This window comes from Mastigoproctus giganteus, chromosome 5, assembly GCF_048544385.1.
Source record: "Mastigoproctus giganteus isolate SK-2022 chromosome 5, ASM4854438v1, whole genome shotgun sequence".
Classification (NCBI taxonomy): Eukaryota; Metazoa; Arthropoda; class Arachnida; order Uropygi; family Thelyphonidae; genus Mastigoproctus; species Mastigoproctus giganteus.
In genome coordinates, this window is record NC_143579.1 from 26,918,111 (window position 1) to 26,934,207 (window position 16,097).

The following is a 16,097-nucleotide window of genomic DNA, read 5'->3' on the forward strand; positions in this document are numbered from 1 at the left end:
TGCAATGGCAAAACAATCTTTTAAGAATAAATTGTCCTTGATTACACAGATGTCACAAGAAATTAGGAAGAAGATAATAAAGACATATATCTGGTCAGTGGCACTATATGCAGCAGCAACTTGGATTCCAACAAAGAGAGACAAAAAGAGACTTGAGGCCTTCGAGATGTGGTGCTGCCACAGGATGGAAAAAATTAAATGGACTGAAAAAGTGTCAAATGTGGAAGTATTAAGACGTGTTCAAGAACAAATGAAAATTTAGAATAAGATCAACTAGAATAAAATGGGTGGACCACGTGATTCAACATGGTGGATTGCTTCTCAATGCAATGGAGGAGCCTGTGGAGGGAAAATGTCCTGGGGTAGACCAAAAAAGACCTTCATCGGGACGTTGCTGGATGAAGCAGGACTTCAAAACTTTGAGGAACTAAAACAAACAGCACAGGAGAGACAAAGATGGCAACAGCTCATCAGAGAAACTGACCAGTCACAAGACTGAATTACTGATAATGATAATGATAAAATTTATCCACATTTATCACACAGTGATTCTCACACTGTGTCAAACACACACTTTCACACAGGCCCACATTTATTAATATACCTTTGTGGACAAAGATGCTGGGATGGGGGATTGATATATTATCAGAAAATCGTAGTGAAATTGATGAGATTTCAGAGTGTGATATATTATCAGAAAATCGTAGTGAAATTGATGAGATTTCAGAGACCCCCCCCCCCTTAGTCTGAATTTAGCATAATAATAGATTTAAATTTTCAAGTGATATGTATGTAGCACCCACTTTGTCAGGTATGTATTTCTCTGATATCATGTAGTTCTGCTTTTTGTGAGTAATTCAGCAGCCATTCATCTTGGTATGGACTCCACTAACTTCCAGTAATGTTAGATAGTATACTGGCCCATGCACACTGAATCTTACAATAGACTTTGTAATTTTTGTAGAGTGGTGGCAGTGTTATCTGATATTGGATAGTCATTTTGATATCGCACACATGCTCTGGGGCAGTGATTCTCAAACTTTAATGACAGAAGGATCTCATTTTACATGAAAAATTTTCTGCAGACCTCCAAGCTTAACAAAATTGTTAACTGTGCTATAAATTCTTTCAGTTTTTAATATTTATAAAAAATAATAAAAACATATATAAACATTATAATAAACATTGAACATTATTTGAGCCCACCATATTATCTCTATAAACTCCCAGGGTCTGAAGACCACTGCTTCATGGGATTAAGATTTGGTAGTGGTAGGTCACTGAATCTTCATTCCATAAAGTAATGTTTCTCAAATCAGTCCAAGGCAGTGATGTACACTTGCATTCTGCATCATCTTGCTAGGTATAGTTCTCACTTGGGGGAAAAAGCAGTTTAATATGGAATGGATCTAATGTTCAATGAAGTTTAAATATAAGAATGCAGAGAAAGCCAGACTGATTATTCAGATCTCTTTCTTGAATGCACTAGCTAAACTGCATAGCACAAATAATGTAAAATGAAAAAAAAATAACACAAGCCATATTGAAGTTACAAAGTTTAATAAAATAACTTCACTAGATACAATACTATAAAATGATAAATGCCCAGTAGGTACTGGAAGATATTTAAACATCCAGTAGATTTGTTTGTTTAAATATGTTTCTAGCATTTGAATTGAGGAATCTGTGACATCCCAATAGAATTTGTCTAAGGCCATCACATTTTCCCCACTAACTGGTAATGTGATCATCAGCAATTGTTCCATGGCATCGTGGTGATGTTGCCATTCCCTAATCCCACCATCAATGTGATGAAATTTTAAACAATGGCAATTTGTGCAGGCAGTGATGATGTACAGTGAGGTCATTATTTACTGCTGTGTAGCATAGGCAGTGTAGTGCCCAATGCTACAGCAGTAATGTATGTATGCTACTTTGTTTCCTGATTGATATGGATTGTTATTTTATTCCCTCCTTGGTTTTAACAACTATTGGGTGGTTGATTGTTGGAACAAACTTCCATCTGTCATTGTGGAAGTTGACAGCTTAAATAAATTCAAGGGTGAACTAGACAGATTTTTGGAGTGAATGGATGGGTGAAACGGGAAGGTTTTTTTTTTTTTTTTTTTTTTTGATGATTCTATATAATCTTGCTTTCTTGCATCATTAGTAATTGGATATTTGTTTGCTAATGCTAATTGTTATTTGGCCAGAGTTCATATACTGACTGGTTCCTTTTTTTATTATTTTTTATTTTTTCCTGCCATTCTTAATATACCCTCATTACCACTGTTGTCCTTGCACACCTCACACCACCATTGGCTGTTGTGAAAATATTGACATTTGCCTTGGCACCTACAGGCATTCCACATTTAAAGAAGTCATATTATGTTCTCACTGTGTTATATGTAGTATCTATCTTCTCCATGACTGGCAGGAGTACTCTCATTCACCTGGAATAGATAGCCAAAGTCACACATTACAATCAAATGCCATCAGTCCATCTGCAATCTTATGTACCCAGTAAGGTGGGCATTGAGTGCTGAGTAACCACTTTATTAGGTATATCAACCCAGTAGTGAGTAGGTTCCTCCTTTAGCCCACAGAACAGCCTGGATTTGTCATGGCACATACTTGTGGTGCCTCAGAGGTGCTGGTTTTTATTGACTCAGTTCCTTCCTACATTTGTTGCAGATATCTACACTGAAGAGCTCATTCCACTCATCCCACAGGTGCTCAATTCGATTGGGATTGACAAGGAAGGCAGTTGCAGTAGGCTGAATTCATGCTTGTGTTCCCAGAACCAGTTCTGGCTTTGCGACATTATCCTGTTGGAAGAACCCATTCACAGATGATACACTGCAGCCTGTAGCCCTGAAGGGTTGTGCCTGGTCAGAAACAATTTCCAGATAATCTTTGGCATTCAAATATTGCTCCACTGGTATGAGTGTGCCTAGTATTCACCAAAAAACACTCCATATACCAATTCATTGCCACCATCAAGATTAATGCCTCTTTGTACCCTATTCTGGTACTTCTGTTAGCATGAAACAGCAGAAATCCTCAGACAAGGCAGTGTTTTTCCAATCCTCCACTCTCCAGCGTTGTTGTTCCTGAGCCCACTGTAAATGGAAGTTGTTTTTGCTGAGAGGAGTGAAACTCGATTCAGTTGTCAGTTCTGACACCCCATTTTGTTACAAGGTACGATAATTTGTGTATTCTGAAATACCTCTTTGGTTACCACTGTTGTACTGTGTTATTGTTTGACTAACTGCCCTCTGTTATCCTGCACAAGTCTTGTATCGGTGAGCTGTTTCTAACCACTTAACATCTAGGTTTGCCATTGGCTGGATGTTATTTGGTTATTGGACTAATATCACTACTCCTGAGACATTCATAGGTAAAAACCTCAGCAAGGTTGCAGTTTCTGACATACTGGTGCACCCGGCACTAACTACCATGCCACTCTCAAGAGTCACTTAAATCTTTTATATTACCCATTATCACACTGAATTGCATACATACAGTATCCTTACATATCTGCCTACCTTCTTTTTATAGTATGGTACACATGGTGCAAACACATGATACTATTACTGAAGCAACACTCCATTTGTGTAAGTGTCAGAATAATCTCTGATGTCCCTTAGGTTTCCTGTGGACATTGTTCCAGTGATGTTAGGCCAATTTTTATTGCTAAAATTGGATTTTTTAAAGAATTGACTTATGGTACAAAACTAGCTGCTTAAAAATATATTAGCACTTTGGCTGCAGTTTTTTTGCAGTGACCTTCATATCAACAAATGATGAAATCAGCTATATTTTACTGTCAGGGAATATGAGTATATAGAAAAGAGAACTTTGAAACCAAATAAAGTGAAAACAGCACTCAGAAGAGAAAGAGGAAAATACCTCTGCTAGTGAACTGAACCTGAATCAAACAGTAAAGAAAATAGCTTCATAGAATGTATAACATCTCTTCCCTTATATTTAATTTATAATAAGAAGTATAATAAAGGAAGGCATTCACATTAACATAGCAAATGTATTTGTTTCAGTAAAAAATTAAATTAAATTAGGGGGCCTTATACTCCGTATGATTTTCTGGTATGTTCATTCTAAAGTTAAAACTGAAAGAGCAGTCACATGTCCAGCATATGTGTTTGTCTGTCCGATTGGAGTTGGGTTTTTTCTTGTTCTGTGTACAGATAGTTCCTCTAGATTATGGGAAGAAACTGTATTCTGATTGCTCCAATTCACTGAGGAAGTACAGAAGCAATTCACGACTCTTCTGCTGAATATTTCAGCCATTACCACAATAGAAGATAGCATTCATGAAAAATGATCTAGGTTAGCCAGTGTTCGTGGAACTAATGAAATTTTGAAATATAACAAAATATCTCAAATAGTTTTGCCCACCTTTATTGTTATCCACAGTAATGCAGTGTATGAACATATTTTCTGTTTTGTTTCAGCTTATTCTTGTCAGATAAATCATTTAGGTCTATTTCTGTTCTAAAATGCAGAAAATTGAGTATTTGCAGTGAATAGATAATTGGAGTAGCTCCAGGACTGAATTTCTTAAAAATATCTGAACATCGAATAAGAAAATCATATTTTATTTTGTATTCTAGTATGTCTAGAATTTTTTATAAATAAGTGGCATTTGTATAAAAATTTATTTTTATCTACTATTAATGGTAATTTTGTATAATTTTTAGTGGAAGAGCCTTATCAAGAAATAGGATATTTGAATGGTATATGCTTTGAAATGTGCACTGCATCATTGAAGATACTGCATGGTATGGGAGACCCTACACATCAAATAACTGACAACTTGTCTGCCACAATAGAGGCATTATTTTAGCTGATAATCACGTAGGAATAGAAGACATAGCCTCAGTTTGGAATATCATGTAGCCCTCATATCTAATATTTTAATATGAAAAGATTATGCAACTTCTTTGTCCTTGAGTTTTTAACAGCATATCAGATGGAAACAAGAGCTGAGCCTTCAAAAGAATTGGTTGAAATTTTTGATTATGTTCAGCATTTCTAGAAATAATGATGACAGGAAATGGAACTTAGTATTATTTGTGATCCTCAGGCAAAACCTCAGTCCTCTGAAGGAGTCTCTCAGGAAAAGTTATACTAGAATTATTTTTGACTATAAAGGCATTATTCATGATGGATTTATACCAAAGGTTATACTATTAATAAGACTATGTAATTAGAAATTATGAAGTGCTTGAAAAGGAAGAGACTTGATCTGTGGGATAGGAAGAATTAGAATTACTCTACAGCAGTGTTCCTGATCATCATATGACAGTAATTTTAGAAAAAAATACTTTTGTGGGTTAAGTTTTTTAATTATAACACATTTACAGAGCACTAAGACCATGCAATGCTGTGTGATCTTTATTATTATTATTTTTTTTTTACAAACTAAAAAATTGGATAAAGTGAGCCAACAGTTTCTATTAAAATTGAGGTTGTCACAGACATTCTCTGAGATATACCAGAAAAGCTGTACTTGCTACCTGCGAGTCTAAAACGCTGATGGAACTGATATTCGGGTGACATTCAAGTCAAGTGGACCCAATTTCGGTGAAATCCGGACAGTCTGTGACAGCCAAATCCTCTGCTTGCACCTTCATGATGGTAGGGCTGTTAGTAATCCTGGGTATAACCTCCATGCACACGCACACGGTGAGTAAGCAGGGGTTGAGGTGTGGCACCCACAACACATGGAGGAATGCCGCCCTTCTGTGTTACCAGGCAATACTAGGTGGTAGATGACTCTCATCAACCAATGAAATACCACCATTTTGCTTATTGGAGGCTTGAAGTGGTGGAACCCATGTTTAGTATCCAGAGCTAATTTCCGGTCAACCCTTCCCCATCTCTTCCATCATGCAGTATGACTGATGACTTTTAAGGTTATGATGAACATCATGGCGAGATCCACTCTTCCTTACGTTTCGAGGGTACAGCTCTAAAACGGTGTTCGCAGGCCAGCCACTAGTTAGTACACTGGACCAAACCTATTGATAACTATTAGGTGGCTTCCGGATCAGCTGGTGCATAATCTTGGTACCTCTACTCTGCCAGATAGTGACTGGAGGGAGTCTGAGTAGTGTGTATGGGGGGGGAATTGTCCAGGCCATGTCAAGTGAAGGATCTGGTTATATTCATACCATGTGTGTACGCCATCCAAAAATTTCATTATTTCATACAGCATTGAATACACCATGAATTGTCAAACTAATAGAGTAAGCTTATCTGCAAAAAGATCTAAACCTCCCAGACACTTCCTAGTTCGTTTCACAAATATACGCGGTCTCAATTCTAATCTCAATAATGTCCATTTACACTTTGCAGTCTACCAAACCCCATGTACTTTTTCTGACAGAATCTCAGTTACCGGTTGATTCAACTACTACTCATCTCAGTTGCCCAAACTATTTCCCATATGATTCGTTTCGCCTCAAAGGTGGAACTTGTGCATATGTCTGTTCCGATATTCCCTGTCAGAGACTTTTTAATTTGGAATCTCCTCTTTTCAATCTTCTCTGGCTTAAAATCTCTCTACTCCATTGTGTCATTTCTGTTGTCTCTACCGTTCTCCCAACTCCACTAATCACTTGGAGCTCTTTGACTTCCTCTCTTTGCAACTTCACTATCTCCAGTCCAACTTTCCTAAGAGTGAGGTAATTTTCCTTGGTGATTTTAATGTTTTTAATGTTCACAACTCCAGCTGGCTTCTGTTTTCTAGTCACACCGACCCAGCTGATTGAAATGCTGAGGCTTTTGCAATTACTAATGACCTCACACAGATTGTTCAATTACCTACAAGAAATAGCAGATAATCCCAACCATACAGCCAACACGCTTGATCTTTTTCTCACAAACAACCCTGCTAAGTACACAGTCGAAGTGAGTTGTTCTTTAGGCACCTCAGATCACAATTTGATGATAGCCTCTTCTCCAATGGAGCCTTTATCTCATGGCTATTCACAACATCGTATTGTTTGGCATTACAAGAATACAAAATGGGATGACCTGCCAGATTTTTTTTCCTTGGTTGGACTACTGTTTCAAACTTCTGATGTCAACATTTGCTCAGATTGTGTCAGTGAAATTATTCTTGTAGGAATGGAATCTTTTATCCCACACTCCACTTTAAAATCTTGTCCTTTATCTAAACATTGGTTTTCCAATAAATGTGCTAAAGCTGTTCAAGAGAAGAACGTTGCATATTGTAATTGGCTTGTTTCCAATTCTTCAGTTTCATTTTCTGCCTACACCAAAGCTCACAAGTTTTGTAAATCAGTTATTAATCAGTCCAATCTATATTTTGAACAGGCTAAGAGTAGAAAACTTGCTTCTTGCCCTAATGATAGCCAAGCATTTTGGTCTCTTGCCAAAGCTATTGGCCGCAACTTTTGCCCATCTCTACTCCCACCTCTGTCAAAACCAGGTGGTTCCATTGTCACTTGAGCCAAGGATAAAGCTGACCTTCTAGCATCCCATTTTTATTCCAACTCGTGTATTAATGATCTTGGTAAAACACCACCCACCATTTCCCACATGCTCCATTCAATGTCTCCTGTGGCCTTCCATCAAAAGGATGTCAGAGGGATTTTGACGAATCTTGATGCTAAGAAAGCTTCAAGTCCTGATGGTATTTCTCCACTTGTTCTCAAAACCTGCGCTCCTGAACTTACTCCTGTTCTTTTCCACCTTTTTTCACTTTCTTATTCCAAAGGTGTTTTTCTTCTGCTTGGAAATTTGCTCATATCCAGCCAGTTCCCAAACAGTGTGACAAATCCCTCCCTCCAATTATCATCCCATTGCAATTACTTCTACTCTTTCTAAAGTAATGGAGAAATCAATTAACCTCCAACTCCTAAACTACCTAGAAACCTTCCGTCTGATCAACAATCGCCAGTATGGATTCCATCATTGTTGATCCACTGGTGATATTCTAGCTTATATTACCCATTTATGGAAAAATTCAGTGGAAAAGTTCGGTGAAACACAAGCAGTTGCTCTTCACATCTCAAAGGCTTTCAAACATGTTTGGCATAAAGGTCTTCTAAACAAGGTTTCATCTTATGGTTTGCCAACTGTTTTTTGTAATTGATTATTCAGTTTTCTCTCTGATTGCTCACTGAGGATGATGGTAGATGGCTCTCTGTCTTCTAACTTCTCCACTAATGCTGGTTTCCCCCAAGGTTCAGTTCTTTTCCCCACTCTTTTCCTCTTGTATGGTGCCTGCGTAGCCAGGTGGGAAGGAGCAGCAGTGCATAGCACACGCTTCTTGAATAGACCGGGGTTCGAGCCCGTCACCACCAAATACGGAGGATGTGGAAAGGTCAGGGAATGACCACCGCATATCCCGGAGCAATATGGCCTTAGTTGCTAATGCTCCTAAAAACCAAATAACTAACTAACTCCTCTTGTATATTAATATCCTTCTTCCATTGACTGGAAATCCTATCCATAGTTTTGCCGATGATAGCACATTGCATTCCACTTTCCATTTTGAGAAACCTTGCCCTGCTCAATCAGCTTCAACTTCTCAAATATCCACTACCAATTCTTTAAATGCCGATCTTCAGTTAATTCTCCAGTGGGGCAAAGACAAGTGACACTCCGATTTCTAGGCAAAATGATATATCTCTTTTGGGGATTACCCTGACTTCTAATCTCTCTCTTGGCACAAGCACATTACAAATATTGCTTCCTCTGCAATTAAAAAAATCTTGGTTTTCTCTTTAGCTCTCAGCGTTACTTTTCTTCCAGACAGCTGTTCACTCTGTACAAATCACAAATCTGCACTACCTTGAAATATTGTTCCCACATCTGGAGCAGTGCCCCCAAAACCACTCTCCGGTTCTAGATTCCATTCAGAAGAGGGCAGTTAGGTTAATTAATGACTCATTTGTAACAGAGTTTACAGTCTCTGTCTCATAGACGTGCTGTTTCTGCTGCATGACTTTCTACAGATACTTCATAGGCACTGTTCTTCTGAATTTGCTTCTATTATTTCCGCTTTCTCTTTCAAAACAGTCCGAACATGTGCGACCAGCCAACATCCATTTACTGTCCTACGCGACCAGTCTATTTACTGTCCAACAGTCCGAATGCATCCAGCCAACATCCATTTACCATCCAACTTCAAACTCACAGAACCAACTTTTCATCTTCCTCATTTATTCATTCAACTGCCATTTTTTGGAACAACCTTCCTTCATACGTATTTCCTGAAAATTACAGTCTGTAAGTACTTTAGGTTCTAATATCTCTCGTGTTTGGGATTTTAATAAAAAAAAAAAAAAAAAACTTTTGAAATTTTGAAAAAAATTCAGTTATATTTTCAGTTTTGATTTTAATTTTATTATTTTAATAATTTTTGTTTTCAGTTATGTATTAAAAATTTCAAAATTTTGATATGTAATTATTTTTACTTATTATGTTTGTTTATATAAATTATTCAGTCCGGAACTTTTAAATCCTACCTTGTGGTTTTGCATGTTTTGAAAGGCATGGAGATTAAAATGCTTTAGAAAACATACAAATGAAGCAAATAACTTTAAAATATGATTTCTTACATTTCATTTCATATAATTTTGCCATTGCACCATGACATGCAATAAATATTAATTTAGAAGAAACAAGAAACAATATAATATGTAATAAACAAGTTTTTTTTTTTTTTTTTTTTTTATTTGGTAGTTGTTGGCGCATTGGCTTCTGTGGCCATATTGCACCTCCCAAGGTTTTTGCAGTACTTTGATCCAAGCCCGAGGCGGGAATCGAACCCGCGACCTTTGGGTTGCCGGGCAGGTACTTTACCCACTCGGCTAGCCCGGTCGGCAATAAACAAGTACAATTCTGATGGAATAGGCTTCTAATCTCTCTCTCTCTTGGCACAAGCACATTACAAATATTGCTTACTCTGCACCTAAAAAACTTGGTTTTCTCTTTCGTTCTCGGTGTTACTTTTCTTCCAAACAGCTGTTCACTCTGTACAAATTGCACATTCGCCCTACCATGAAATATTGTTGCATATAAGTTGTATGAATTTTTTTACAAAAATCAACGGCTATGTATATATATATATCTATATGACTATCAGTTTGTTTCATGAAATACGAGTGTAGAAGTTTTCCATTTGTAAGTGTGGTGTGCTGAAGAATAAAAACGAAACAGATACATGATGTTGGATAACTTTAAGTACTTTTTTCCTAATCTTTAACAATATTAATAATATGTGTAGTGTCATTTTTATTTTTTGATTTGATTGTGATAAATTATGTAGTTTTAACTTAATTTATAGGAATCTGCATAATAGTTAATATATCTATGTTTGGTTTGTGAATTGTCTTTTTTTATTTATTTATTTACTTGGCTTTTGTCCTTCTTTCACTTTAGTGTTGTCACCTTCAAAATTTGCTATTTGTGATACTAGCAGTGAAAAATATGGTGCTTATCTCAGAGGTGGAGTTTGTAAACCAATGAAACAAACAGTTAATTTGAATTTTGTAAGTATTATTCTCTGTTTTTGTATGTAGGTTACAGGCAGTCCTCATCCTTACAGCAGGTTACATTCCTAGAAAAGGTGGCATAACTTGAAATGCCATAAGTTGACACAGTGATATTATAGGGATTTGGGGATTTCATTCATAAGTGTTTGATATAATCAATTTTTATAGATATACAGGCGGTCCTCGTTATCCAAGGATAATTGGTTCCAGAAAATTCCACTTAAAAACGGGGACTAATTTTCGTAATGTGTATTATGTACTTGTACATAGTAAAAAAAAAAACAAAAAAGAACCGAAAAATGGGAATTATTTTATTAGACATTTTTTATTATATGTTGAACAATGTAAGATTAAGTAAAAAAAAAAGTTTATTGAAGTTACACTTTTTTTTTTTTTTTTTTTTTTTTTTTGCCATATTTTTTTCAGATAAAATTGTCTTGGCATTCAATTATGTCTTTAACTTTGCGCTTAACTTTTCCTGTATAGTCATGAAGATTCCTTTAATTCTTAATTTTCAAATCTTTAACCTGTGGTGATCATCATTTTCGACTTCCTCTTCTTCTGTGGGTAGTTGGTCTAATTCTGCTAGCTCCTCATTTGTAAGTGGCTTTGCACTTGATTCAAGCAATTGTGTAATATTCCAATCATTAACTTTGTGGAATCCTGCATCTTTTTCAAGACACAATTTTATGGGTCTTTTTCACAATGTGGCTGAGTTAGTCGGTCTCAGGTGAGGGTAGCATGGTTTTTTCCTCCCAGAAACTTGGGTTTTTCGTCCTTGCTAGACAGAAAATCGCCCTCAGAACACATGCAATTTGCAGACAATATGCAGCAAGCAACATGGCCTTAGTTGCCAATACTCCTAAAACCCAACAACCAACCAACAATTTCATTTTGTAACTCGGTTAATTGCATTCTTCATATTCACAAAAGTAATCAGGGTATAATTTTTTCCATGAGCTATTCATTAATCTACACAAAATTTCTTTCCAAGCTTCTCCAATCATTTTTATACTGTGCAGAATATTAAAAACTTTTCCAAAAATCGTCCACATTATTTTCATTACATTCTTCTTATCGTAATCTCATAACTTTGCATCCTCATAACTGTGGAGACTCGGTTAATCGAATACCGGGAACCCTCTGTAATAATAAAATAGCATATTTAATTAACTTCCATCACTATCCTTCCCTTCCAAAAGTCATGGAACATCCTCCAATTGCATGATATTGTGGGTGATTATGGAGAATATAAATATTTTGGTCTATAAAAGTGATCAGTAGTTAGCCTGGAATTCATTTCAGACGCATTTGCCAAATGAAGCGCACACAGAAAAAGCTAATTAGAGTTTGATGATAACGATAAATGTCATGCAGGGAAAATATCTGTGCATGCTTATGCTTAGGAATTAAACATTCCCAAATGGATAGATAGCAATGTGCTGAAAAATGGAAGTTCAGAGGACACTAAACTCAAGAAACTCAAGAAAGCAGTGAAAGAGATTCTTGCACTGCTTCTATTAGAATGAGCAGAAGCCTGAAAAACAAGATGCATGGTATTTCAGAGCCTGCTGTGAGCCATTGCGGTACAAGTAAACACATGGGTTGTGTTAGGGTAGCTAAGAATAGAAACAGGTGCAGGTATACTTGCGTGTACACCAATGCTAGGAGTTTAGTAGATGAATTTGAGGTATTGCTCAAAACATCAAAGGCAGATATTGTTGGGTTATCAGAGACGTGGTGTCACACAGATATAAGGGATGCAGAACTGCAATTTGGGGAGTACAACGTCTACAGAAAGGATAGACAGGATAGGAAGGGGAGAGGGGTTATGCTATTAGTTAAGAAACACATAAAAACCAAGGAAGTGAAGCCAGTCGACATCGCCGGACAGTGCAGTGTTGAGTCAGTTTGGTGTGACATAAGCATTGGGAGATCAAAATTGAGAGTAGGAGTGTGCTATAGGCCTAATGACTCTGATGAGTATAATAAGGAACTGTACAGGGAAATAGAGTGGGCCAGTAAATCAGAGAGTCTTATAATGGGAGATTTTAATTTCCCAGATATTGACTGGAATTTGGGAGCTGGTTACTCACACACTAGCAGGGCTTTTGTGGATTTATTGGATGATTGTTTTCTACATCATCATGTTCGGGAGGCAACTAGAGGGAGTAATACTCTTGATTTGATTATCAGCAGTGATTCTTCATGCATTAAGAATCTGCAGATAAATTGAACCACTAGGTGGCAGTGATCACAGTGTGCTGAAGTGGGATTTACTCAAAGAGGTAACTACCATTAGGGGTAAAGGGAAGGGTTATTGCTTCCGTAAAGGCGACTACGATGGACTGAGACAGTATTTAAATTCTATACAGTGGGACCAACTGATGATGTTACCAACAGCAAATTCAAAATGGGAAGCATTCAAAGAACTTATCTTGGAAGCTACTAGGCTTTACATACCAAATAAGAAATATTGTTCAAGGTTTAGGCCAAAATGGATGTCAGATGAACTAATGAGGCATATGGCAGAGAAGAAAAATGCATGGGATACTTACAAATTAACACATGTCACAGAAGCCTATGATAGATACAAGTTGATATGCAACCAAGTTACAAAGGAGGTTAGGCAGGCGAAGGCAGATTACGAGAAATCCTTGGCAAGGGGTGCAAAGAAAAACAGCAAAGAGTTCTCAAAGATTTACTCAAAGAGGTAACTACCATTAGGGGTAAAGGGAAGGGTTATTGCTTCCGTAAAGGCGACTACGATGGACTGAGACAGTATTTAAATTCTATACAGTGGGACCAACTGATGATGTTACCAACAGCAAATTCAAAATGGGAAGCATTCAAAGAACTTATCTTGGAAGCTACTAGGCTTTACATACCAAATAAGAAATATTGTTCAAGGTTTAGGCCAAAATGGATGTCAGATGAACTAATGAGGCATATGGCAGAGAAGAAAAATGCATGGGATACTTACAAATTAACACATGACACAGAAGCCTATGATAGATACAAGTTGATATGCAACCAAGTTACAAAGGAGGTTAGGCAGGCGAAGGCAGATTACGAGAAATCCTTGGCAAGGGATGCAAAGAAAAACAGCAAAGAGTTCTTTACTTATGTAAACTCTAGAAGGAAGGGGATGAATCAGATTGGTCCACTTGATATTGATGGGTCAACTGTTGATGATCCTGCTCGGGTAGCTAACAAACTAAATGAATATTTTGCATCGACATTCACACATGAGGAGTTATTCAGCAAGGGGAATGCCAGAGGTGTATTCAACTCTAGCAGTAAGCTACAGAATCTTGAAATAACTGGGAGTAAAGTGGAGGAGAAACTGTTGAAGATAAACACAAGAAAGGCACCCAGGGTGGATGGGATCTATCCAGTTATATTAAAGGAGGCAGCAAAGGAAGTAAGCAAACCCTTAGCCATAATTATGAGAGCTTCCTTGGACTCAGGGGAGGTACCCATAGACTGGAAATGTGCAAATGTGACCCCAATTCACAAAGGAGGATCAAAGGCTGACACAAGTAATTATAGACCTGTGAGCTTAACTTCTGTTCCAGGAAAATTAATGGAGGCACTGGTTAAAGAAGCACTGCAGGATCATTTAGACAAGACTTCAGTTATAGCTCAGACACGGTATGGTTTTGTTAAGGGGAAGTCTTGCCTGACCAACTTGATTGGATACTATGATGCAGTCACAAAAGAACTGGATGCAGGGAATAACTTTGATATTATATACTTGGATCTTAGAAAGGCTTTTGAGACTGTTGCACATGGAAGACTGCTACACAAATTGGAGCAGTGTGACATTGGAGGCAAATTGCTGCTATGGATAAAGGGGTGGTCGAGGGGGAGAAGACAGAGAGTGGTAATCAATGGACACTGCTCATCGTGGACTAATATTATTAGTGGAGTCCCTCAGGGCTCAGTGTTGGGTCCATTATTGTTTTCTGTATTTATAAATGATATTGATGATGGTATATCAAGGTTAATGTCCAAGTTTGCAGATGATACAAAGGTTGGCATGGTTGTCAAGGACACTACTGACACTATGCTGCTGCAAACAGGATCTGGAAAGGTTGAGCAGATGGGCTGAGAGGTGGCAAATGAAGTTTAACATTGACAAATGTAAAGTACTACACACGGGAAACAGCAACCCCAGAGCAACGTATCAACTCTGTGGTACTACACTGACAGTGGTAGAGAATGAAAGGGACTTGGGGGTGGTTGTGCAGGCAGATATGAAGTTCTCTGAGCATTGCAGACGGGCGGCAAGAGTAGCTCATGGAGTATTGTCAATGATATACAGGAATTTTTCCAGCAGGGATAAGGAGGTGATTATTCCATTGTATAAGGCAATGGTCAGGCCACACCTAGAGTACTGTATACAGGTCTGGAGGCCTCATTTCAAGAAGGATGTAGAGCTGCTGGAACGAGTACAGAGAAGGGCAACAAGATTAGTGAATGGAACAAAGGGGTGCTCTTACGAAGAAAGGCTTAAGTTTTGCAAATTACAGTGTCTGGAGACTAGGCACCAGCGAGGTGATCTGATAGAGGTGTATAAAGCCTTGAATGGTTTAAGCATGCTCAATGCTGATGGGATTCTTCCTCTAGCTCAGAAAAATCACCTGAGAGGGCATAAATTCAAATTGAGGAAAGACAGATGTAGGATAGACGTGCGGAAATTTGCCTTTAGCCAGCGGGTGGTTGGTTGGTGGAACAGACTTCCATCCCTTGTGGTGGAGGTCGATAGCCTAAATAAGTTTAAGGCTCAGCTGGACAGGTATTTTGAACGAACAGAGGGGTGAAGTGGAAGTGGGTTTTTTTTTTGTTTTTTTTTTGGCTGATGCTGCATAAGCTTGCTTTCTTGCATCAAATGCCTCTACTAATGCTAATGCTAATGCTAACATCTAGATGATCATAACAAAATACTGACTGGCAGGAACAAACATACCTTGAAACACCTACATAATTTGACTTTGGAACTCTGAGCAGCTACATGCAACCTGTATATGTTTTTGCAACAAATGGAGAGCTGCCTGCCATTAATTTTCTCATAAGAGCTGCAGCCAGTGAGCTTTGGATAACAAAAACAAATGCATATCATCAACGGGTAACATTACATTCACTTTTGTCTGACGTATATAGCTTATGGTGTCTTGTCAATGATATATAGGAATTTTTCTAGCAGGGATAAGGAGGTGATTATCCCCTTGTATAAGGCAATGGTCAGGCCACACCTTGAGTATAGGCAGTTCTCAATTTACGAGTTTTTTCCCCCAAGTCTCAAGTATCAACAAAATCAAAAATATGAACATTAATTGCAAAAAATGAATGTTAAACATTCATAAATACCGCATTCCAAACCACATGCTTAGCTATACAATACAGTGTACCCCGCTTTACGATATTAATTAGTTCCAGAGACACCATCGTATCGTTAAAATATCGTAATGTGAACCCAATAACACATTTTGGTAATTTAGCATTAGTATTAGCATTAGTCGAGGCATATGATGCAAGAAA

General features: G+C 37.6%; 1 protein-coding gene across 1 annotated transcript in view; it reads left to right on the plus strand.

The window, feature by feature from the left end:
- LOC150085258 (ubiquitin-like modifier-activating enzyme 6) overlaps positions 1-16,097 on the plus strand; it is a 242,598-nt gene that overhangs the window by 109,261 nt on the left and 117,240 nt on the right. Inside the window, exon 10 of the mRNA XM_090374502.1 lies at positions 10,441-10,550. Coding sequence (XP_090230628.1) covers positions 10,441-10,550 — 110 coding nt within the window. The remainder of the gene's footprint in view (positions 1-10,440; positions 10,551-16,097) is intronic.